Source organism: Crocodylus porosus, unplaced genomic scaffold, assembly GCF_001723895.1.
Source record: "Crocodylus porosus isolate Cpor-Errol unplaced genomic scaffold, CroPor_comp1, whole genome shotgun sequence".
Taxonomy (NCBI): Eukaryota; Metazoa; Chordata; order Crocodylia; family Crocodylidae; genus Crocodylus; species Crocodylus porosus.
In genome coordinates, this window is record NW_017728931.1 from 37,924,794 (window position 1) to 37,934,687 (window position 9,894).

Consider the following 9,894-nt stretch of genomic DNA (forward strand, 5'->3'; position numbering starts at 1 on the left):
CAACTGATTGCCATATTTGGGGTCAGGAAGGAATTTGGTTACATTGGAATGGACTGCGGGATTTTGCCTTCCTCTGTAGCGGTGAGCATGGCTGTCTGCCTGGGATCTCTTGAGCATATATTGACAACCTTTTATAGAAGTCAGACATTGGTTATCGTGGTTCCCCTGCTTTCCCTGTGGCAGGTTAGGTTGTTAGGTCTGCATTGTGTCAGGGTTGATGGTATTTTAGATTATGGATTGTATAGGATGGTTTGGACAGGGATCATCCTGCCTCAGGCAGGGGTTTAGACTAGATGAGCTCTGGAGTCCCTTCCAGCCCTACTTCTCTGTGACTCTATGAAATACTACTACTATTTTGTGTTAAGAAATGTTTGTAAGAGCTGTTCCAAGTATGAAAATGGTCACTTTTTTTTACTTGTTTTCTTCCTATGGCTTTCCTCCTGATCTTGAGTGTGGCATCTCCTTTTTAACCATAGTAATTTAAACATGAAAGCCTGGCTGCTTTGTTTTTCCATCCTTCCCCCTTTGTACCGCTAACGTCTACCATGCCCATTGCTATATCAAGTCAGACCTGTCCAGACCTTTCTCTTAGCCAGTAAAAAATGTTGCCACAGTGAGAGGATCAGTCAAGCTGGTAGGAAGGAAAGAGAGTAACTAGAAAATGTCTGTCTTCAGTTTCCTGTATTCCCCTGATAATATGACCTTTTTATTTTTGGGTAACATCTGAGAAAGTACAGTAGCCTATGAAAGCTCTTGCCTCTCTGAATAAGTTATATTGGGGGTGGCCAGCCTATGGCATGGATGCCACAGGGGTCACAGGCAGCTTCTCTGTGTGGCACATGGCAAATGGAGGAAGGAACAAGGAGCACAGCCACAGATAGTGCAGGGAGCAGAAAGTAAAATAGCAGATCAGGCGACGAACACAAGCAAGGAAACAGGAAGCAAAGCAGCAGATCAGGCAGGGGAAGGGGATCAGAGCAATGCTTGGGGAGCATGTGTGGCTGATATGTGGTATTCCTGCCAGCAAGGTTGGCCTCACTGAATTAATCTATAAAGTACCACCCTGCCCTGCCTTCTGCTCTTGGTTATAGGAGATAAAAAAGAAGATGGCAGAGCATATAGTGGAAAGAATAGAATGAAAAGAAGTTTATAGTGCAAAGGTTGCTCTATCTTTGACTTTTTATCTCTGATATAAAATGTGGCATCCCTATTTACCGTACAGAATGGCATTGCTTCATACTTGGGCTGCTTGACTTTCTTGAGAGTTAGAATGGGAACTCACACATACTGCTATTAGGTGACCTAGTTCAAGAGTGACTGAGTTTTTAACCAGGGGCACAGGAGCAAATTCTGTTTCACCTATTAGATATCTCAGGCTGCTGTCAGCAAAACCTGAGTTAGCTGCCCAAACAGGAAAGGACAGCTTGGTCTTGCGTCGTGGGCACTAGCTGTTATAATATAAGTTAAGAGACACAGGAGTGTCAGTAGAAAATTTATTGCTTCTGCAGAAGGGCAGACTCCCGTCTTAAGGACCAAGAGCTACCCAGAGGAATTTTTAACTTCCATATTTATATGGTTCCTTTTACATATGCTTAGCTGCACGCGCAATGAGATTAGTCATAACGTAATTTTTTTTGTTAGTTATAATTATTTTTTCCGATGGGAATCGTCACAAGGGCATTTTTCTCTTTCCAGTTGGGTCAAGCCAACCTCGGCGTCTTTCTTTTTCCCATGGGTCAAGCCGACTCCAAAATAGTTTTTTTTTTTTATATTAGTACTTATGTTTCCTAAAATTATATTTAGCATATTTAGCAACTAATTACATTTAGTTATTCATGCATAAGTCAAACTGCTCACTAAACAATTTGTTAGACAAATATTAAAATACGCAAACTTATAAACTATTTGTACTTATTTTTATAACTCAATTAAGCTAACCCATTTTTATATCACTGCTTACAGAAGTTAAAAAAACAAAACAAAAACCATGTTTCACCAGAAGAAGTAGTCTGTTAGTTGGACCCAGCTCCACGGTGTCTGTATAGATTGGGCACTTCGGTGGGGTTCTTGGTGCTTTTATCTAATAGCTGATTAAAAAAAACACCACTCATATGATCAGGGCACAACAGGGCAGGCCCTATGAGGAGAGGCTACGGGACCTGAACCTGTTCAGCCTCCACAAGAGAAGGCTGAGGGGGGATCTTGTGGCCTGTTATAAACTAGTCAGGGGGGATCAGCAGGCATTGGGGGAGTCACTGTTCCCCCGAGCACTGCCAGGAGTGACCAGGAATAACGGTCACAAGCTGGCAGAGGGTAGGTTTAGGTTAGATATCAGGAGGCGCTACTTCACGGTCAGGGCGGCTAGGGTCTGGAACCAACTCCCAAGAGAGGTGGTGCAGGCTCCTACCTTGGGGGTGTTTAAGAGGAGGTTAGATGCACATCTTGCTGGGGTCATTTGACCCCAGTATTCTTTCCTGCCGTGGCAGGGGGTCGGACTACATTATTTGCTCAGGTCCCTTCCGACCCTAGAAACTATGAAACTATGAAACCAAAAAAGCTCCACTAAAGCTCCTGATCTATACAGTACAGATGTTGGATGAACTGGGTCCAATTAATGCAGTACCTTGTGTGGGCATGGTGCAGGAACTCTCTGAGTTTAAATGAAGGAGTTGGGGGGTTTTTTTTTGTTTTTTTGTTTTTAATGTCTGTAAGCAGCCTAAGAGGGCTAAGACACCTAAGAATGATTCTTTCACCTTGTTCAAGTCCTGAAAATCTAGTAACTCATCTTCTTTTGTAACTCTGTCACCTTACTCTTAAATTGAGGCACAAAAAACCAATATGTAGGGAGACATCTTTGTAGAGGGAGAGCTTTAATATGTTACATTTTGTGAAAAGTAGATGAGGCCCTACTATCTTGGTGAGCTATAAATGCAGTGTTTAAAATTGTTCAAAGCTTAGAAGCAGTTGATATGGTGCTTTCCCCTGGTTGTACAAAGTTGCTTCTTATATCAGGTAGATTTTCTGCTGTTTCCATGATATTATATGTATTGTTTTTCTTTTGTAGGCATTTGGACAATCATTCTCAATCCACCGCAAAGTGGCCGAAGATGGTGAAACACGTGAAGAGACTCTCTTGCAGGAATCTGCATCTAAAGAAGCCTATTACCTAGCGAAGATCTTGGAGATGCAGAATGAGTTAAAACAGAGCAGAGCTGTGGTCACCAATGTTCAGGCAGAGAATGAGAGGCTTACAGCTATTGTCCAGGACCTGAAAGAGGTAAATCTGTGTGTGAGAGAGAAGGATCAATTAGTTTAAGAAATGACATGACACTGAAACATGAAAATAGCATGGAGCTTATAAATGTAGGAGTAATGCTCTATAACCAGTCTCAGTGACACCACACCCTGATGGAGAGTGGGATTTAAAAAATAAAAAGGACTCCTGTCGGAAAACTTGAACATGAGGTAAAACCACTTTAGCCGTTTATAATTTTAAAAGCACTGTAGGGCTTTCATTTTTATTGTACAGCCCATGCTGAGAGATTAACTTTACATATGTCCCTAATGCTTCACTGTCTCATGAATCCCTCTTCTCTCACCTCCTCTGTGTTATTCAGCTGTTTCAGGATGGCTGTGCCAATTAGAGCTTCCGCTCATTTTCTGCTTACTCTAGTGTACAGGTTCAAGTTTAAAGACAGGCTGGAGTGAGGAGGAATGAATGGCCTTGCTAAGCTTGCAAACTCCAGTAGATAAAAGAAAACTGCAAATAATTAATCTAAGTCAGTTCCACTATTATTTAAAACAGTGGGTATATACATGCTCAGAGATTTTAATTTGAGTGGTTCCCAGACAGCTGCTCTAATTAAAACAGGTCACTGTCACATGCATTAAGCACCCCCCACGTTTCAAAATGGCCATGGAGGCACTTTAACTAAAGCTCATTTCATGAGGTTTAAAGCACCTCTGAGGCCATTTTGAAATACAGGGGAGCTTAATACATGTGACAGTGAAGTGACACTGGATCTTTCTAATTAGAAGGCAGAGCAGACTTGATTAATTGAGCCTGCTCCAAAGTGTCCTAATTAGAATGTGAACAAGCATATTTATAGGCAGCCGTGGTACTCAAAGTACAGCCTGTGGGTCCACCCATGGCTCCCCACAGGTCTGGAAATTTGGCAAGGGTCCTGAGTGGTGGCAGTGTTAATTGCTGCAGCTCTAGGAGCCTCATGGCATTTAATGCTTCCACAGCAATCCTGCTGCTGGGCTGGCTGATATGGCTGTGCATACTAGATCGGGCTGATGCTTAGAAACAGTCTGCAGTCATACCCAATATACAGGGTTGGGCTTAGTGCTCAGCCCTGGACCTGGTACGTGGGTTGAACCTAACATATGGCCCCAAACTGGACATGCAGGGTTGGTTCATGGGTCAGATCCAGTGCATGAGGTCAATGCACATACCAGATCTAGCCCATAGACTTTGCCCCAGGCACTGGAACCAGCCTGTAGACCGGCTGCACCCCACTCATCTGGCCCACATGCTAAAGAGGTTGAGCACCACTGTACTAAAGGGAAGACCACCACACTAAATGGTGTGCAGTAACTGGAGTTAACTACACTGTCACAAAATGCCCTCCAGCAGGGGATGCTTGTTGTGGACCAATGCACCCTTCCTAGTCTTTGAGAGTATCCCTGAAGCCAGCCTAGGCAGCTCAGGATCCTTCCATTGTGAGATCCCATCTTTTCAGTCCCTCCCCTTCCCTGGTTCTCCAAGGCCCTGACTCAAGGAGCAAGTATCCAGTTCTGGGAGAGGGGGACCCCTGAGAGAGGGACTTTACCTTTTTCAGGGGAGCCCCAACTTACATCGAAGTTCCAAGGAGCACAGCAAGCAATCATTATAGTAAATGCATTCGTTGGGACACAGGTCAGGTTCTCTGCCCCCCTCTTAAAGGGGTTAAGCAGTCCCCCTATCTTTGATTCAGCCCACACAGCCCTGAACATTCCCAAAGGTACTCAGTTTTTCCCTTTTCAGTTTTTCTAGTCCCTGAGTCACCAAAGCTCCTCTTCTGCACTCCTTTTCCAGCCTGCTCTTCCTATTGTTATGTTTCTGTCAGCCAGCTTCCCAGGTGTTGGCTATCTCATCTTTACTGATATGTCAACAAAGGTATTCAAACCTGAGGATGTTAGAGTCCATCTTATGTCTTCCCACCCCGTTTCATTGTCTCTTATACATATCTTCCTCATGTACTAGCTTTATGGGGAATGTGAGGCATGAAACATAACAACATGAACACAGGTAACACAAATATAGTACAATAAACCCTTAGTCCATCACATATGCATCTCGTCTTATGTGCCTCGAGACACTTCCAAACTGCAGTGCTATTTTACTAAGCCTCTCTGAATTTAGCGCCCTATATTCTACTTCCAACACTAACTGGAGAAGGTAGAAGAAACAGTATGTTTTCTGAAATGTCTAGAATAGAGAAGTGTAGGTTTCTGGGCTCACCTGATATCATGTGGTGAAGAAACCTGATCACTGAATTCTTACAATGCAGTCCCTGTTAAAGGGGGAAAGCTCTGAAACTGCTTGAAGAGAGTACTCCTTCCTTCCCCAGTCTGTGCTGGAAATTATCCTTGGATCAGATTCTGTTTCCCATTCTGCTCATGCATCTTGGTTGAGAGTAGCAAAGATTCTTTCAGCAGTGCAAAAATGTCTGAACCTATGCAGGAGCATCTGCAAGCAAAGAAGGAAGTTTTGTAGTATCGGGCAGAGGGCAGGGTTGATTTACCATCTCTGATAAATCAGAGAAATGTAGCATAAGCTTTCATGAGTTCAAACTCAGAGCTCGGGCTCATAAAAATTTATGCTATACATCTCTGATTTAGTCACTCTAAAAGGTGCAGATCTACCCTGCCTTCTGCCTGACTTCTGACTAACAGGGCTAACTACTCTACCTCTGTCTACTCACTGAAATATCAGAACACACTGGAGTTCCCAGAATCTCAAAATTAAAGAAAGAAAGAAAGAAACCTGCATTATTGTATGGATTTGTCATACTGCCACAACTAAGGTGTGCAAATGGACTTGGGCTGGATCTCCTCAGTATGAAAGAGTGGGAATGGCAGGCAGGGCGTTCTCTGCAAGCTTTCCCAAAGTAAGCAACCTCCCTTCCCTGATCTCTCTCCCCATGCTAGTCTGATATAGCCTGCATCTGATAGCCTTGTTGAAGGCATTTGTTGAAGAGTCTATGCTTCTCATACTGGCAAAAGGATGGAAAGAAGTCTGTAGGATGGACGATTGGCTGGATTCCTATTGAAATGATTACTTTAATGCTCTTGGCATTTTATTCTGTTATCAGTGATGCTTAGGGTCTTGGATAGGAATATTATAGCTTAATATTTTCAATAAATAGATTTGCAAATTATTATTTAAATCTAAATAAATCAACTATACATTCTGAAAAACAAGCACTTTCCTCCTCCCCACTTCATTTCCTGTGCCAAGGAATTTTTGGAAGTTTTCATAATCTTGACATAATCTGAACCAGAAAATACATTGCTTTCATGAACTAGGACTATAACCCCAAGGAAGCCATAACAACATTCACATAGTTGTGTATAGGGTTGCTGGCCCCTGTGGCCATGTGCAGACATTCATTTTCTCTTGGGAGAGTCACTGCTATCCCAGGAGAAACCACCAGTGCACAGCTATTCAGGATTTTTCTCTCAGAGCAAAAATAGCCACTCCAGGAGAAAAATAGCCTGTAAAGACCTCTGGGACAGTTGCTCTTGGAAAAGCACATATCTGTATAACTTACCTTTCTGAGAGACACCAAAGCACAGTCCTACAGCATCCCAGGGTGCTTTCCTTCTGTTCCCTCTGGACTTTACTACTCCAGCTGAGCAGGGAACAAATCACACCCCCTTCACAATCCCATATTGTGCTGCAGGCTAACTCTGAGCAGTCTGAGTCAGTAAATCAGGGCTGCCTGTGCAACACTGCTATCTGTCATCAGGCAGACTTAGGGAGCCATGCTGAGATGTGTGCACAGGGTCCCCCTGGCTGTGCAACGTTAGCACTTTATGCTCTTGGCTCTTCAAAATTCAACATGAAATATAAAAACTTTGCATTTTTAGGATCTTAAATTATATTTAATATCTTTGCATATCTGTAGTCAACAAACAAATCCATTAAAATTGTTATTACCATATTTACTCAAATCTAAGATAATCCCAAATTTAAGATGATCCCAATTATTAGGTTGCAGGATGGAAAATTATAAATTTGTTTCAATTTTCCATGTATAGATCTAGTTATTGGAGTGTCCTCTTAAATTCATTCCTCCCACCACTGCCACAAGCAAAGCAGTGGCAGGGAAAGCAGTGGCTGGGGGATAGGGGGGGCAAGCAGCTTGCCCCATGCCCCTTGTTCCCCCCTTGCTACTTGCCTGCTGTGCCTGCCCCCCTGCTGTTTGCCCCCCCAGTGCCTTTTCCTTCCTACCACTTAAACCCTTCTTGTGCCTGCCCTGTTTTACTTTTATAGCTAATGGCTCTGTCTCCACTGGGGGTGCAAAGCATGCACCAAAACTAGACAGTAGCAGTGGCTCTGGCTTCAACCTCCAGCTGTAGTCAGGGTTGGGGCCAGTGCCTCAGCAGCTCCCCCTCTGCTCCAAGTGCCCTTCCCTCATGCTCTCCCCTGTTTTCCCTGTGCTTTCCCTGCACTGAGTGCCCCTTCCCTGCACTCTACTCTCCTTCCCTGCACTCCACGTGTCCCTTTCCCTGTGCCCTTCCCTATACCATGTGCCCTTTCCCTCTACCTTCCCCCCCATACACCAGGTGTCCCTTTCCCAACATTCCTCCATGCATCTTTTCCCACACAAATCTCCTGCTGCCCTTTCCACTGTGATCCCTCCACACCACATGCCCTTTCCCCCTGCTCTCCCATGCACCTCCTGCCTGCCATATGAGCCAGCCTAGTCCTGTCTGGAATCGCAGCAGCTGCTTCCCTGGCCTGTACTCGATTCTAAGATGAGCAGCCTCCCAACCACCCCATGTTGAATGGGAAAAAAACCCCTTGTCTTATATTTTAATCAGTACAGTGTATTACCCTAGTGCTGGAGCCATAAAAGAACTTAGGCACCTAAGTGTCATGAAACTGCCACTGTAGGTGTCTAAAACTAAAGTAATCAGAAACCTTACTCAGCTGCCTCCTGAGTCCATAGGCTCCTAAATTTTCACCAGCAAAGTTCCTTAAGCACATAAAGATCTGCTTCTAGGTAGGCCTCAGTTGTGTTTTAATTTTGACAGTGCTAAGTAGCTCAAGACCTAGCTCAGACCTAGCCCCATCAAGATCTGCCACCCTCTAATCTGTCTCACTTGCAGGGCTTAATATACCAGGCATTTTCAGGACATGCTTGTTGGACTGGTCCTTTCCTTATGAAAGAGGAGGAGCAGTGACGATTGTCTTGTATCCAGTAGTTCAGTATTCACAGTACTCATCCAGGACTGGAGACCTCTGTGTCTGAGAGAAAATAAATTAATATCTCCCACCTTTCAGGAGAGTGCATCACATGTATGCTACAGGCTTTTGTGAGGCTAGGGCTCTCTTGATCCTTTGAAACTGTTTCCCTTTGCATGGAATAATTAAAATACTCATTGTGTCAGAGAATGAAAGGGACCATGAATGTGAGAATTACTTTGTAGCCTTGTGGTTAGAACATTTGCTTGGAAAGAGGTAAACTGGTTCTTGCTCTGCTGTAAATAATTTTTAATAAGAAATACTTAAATAATAATTAGAACACAGACTGGGATCCAGGTGAGGTGCATTCTATAACCAGAATGCCTCATATATGCATGTTTTCCTTTCTGTTTTCTCTGCCTCCCTTAGGCAGAAGAAGGACTTGAAAGGTCTCCCATATCCTGTTGGAGTGCTCTAGCCATTGAGCTATTAAATAAAAGGAGGCATTGCTTGCTGCTTCAGCCTATTTTGAAAAAGTGGGTGGCTTGGGCACCTAACTTTAGGGAAAGATTCATGGCTGTGAAGCATGAGCTTAGGGAGGCACCTCTCTTGAGTCTTTATTCAGATGCCTGATTCTGAGAGTGAAGTGGTGTAAACCAAAGTGCTCTTACAAGAAAAAAAGCCAACAGCTTACTGGGTTGCATTAACAGGAGTGTTACTAGCAGATCAAGGGAAGTGATTCTTCTGCTCTGTTTAGCTGGTGAGGCCACATCTAGAGTACTGTGTCCAGTCTTGGGCCCTTTACTTCAAGAAGGATATGGACAGATTGGAAGGAGTCCAACACAGAGTGACGAAAATAATTAGGGGCCTGGGAAGGAAGACTTTTGGGGAAGGACTGAAAGAACTAAGGTTATTTAATATGGAGAAGAAAAGACTCCAGTGGGATTCAGTACCAGCCTTCAAATATGTGAAGGGTGATTATAGAGAGGCTGGAAGTGGGCTTTTCTTAATGATTATAGGAGACAGGACTAGGAATAGTGGAAAAATTTAGGTTGGAGACTAGAGGGAACTTTTTGACTATGAGGGTGGCCAAACTTTGGAACAGGCTACCTGTACCTCCAATTATTCACTTAATTTCAGTCCGGTAAAGCTTCTACATGCAGCAATGCTGAATGTTGCAGTGCATAATTCCTTAGGGGATCTAGAGCTGACTCTTGGCTTAGCTGTCTCTCTGATCCAGACTAGTGGCCATTTTCTTAATTCTGCTTGCCTTACTACAGAATTTTTCTATATTCCAGCCATGAATTGCTGAATGGAAGGCTGCAGGACGTGATGGGAAACTTGGTCATCACACCAGACGGCAAAGCTAACATGTTTAACGATTTCTTTGCCTCCGTCTTCCTAAGTAGGGACCAGAACAGCCACCTCCCTGCTGG

General features: G+C 43.8%; 1 protein-coding gene across 9 annotated transcripts in view; it reads left to right on the top strand.

Moving 5' to 3' along the window:
- BICD1 (BICD cargo adaptor 1) overlaps positions 1-9,894 on the top strand; it is a 264,809-nt gene that overhangs the window by 123,303 nt on the left and 131,612 nt on the right. For all 9 annotated transcript variants that reach the window (XR_002102857.1, XR_002102858.1, XM_019544631.1 and 6 more), the window contains exon 2: positions 3,065-3,277. Coding sequence is in view for 7 of the 9 variants with exons in the window: in XM_019544631.1 (XP_019400176.1) it covers positions 3,065-3,277 (213 nt within the window). In the remaining 2 variants the exon portion in view is untranslated. The remainder of the gene's footprint in view (positions 1-3,064; positions 3,278-9,894) is intronic.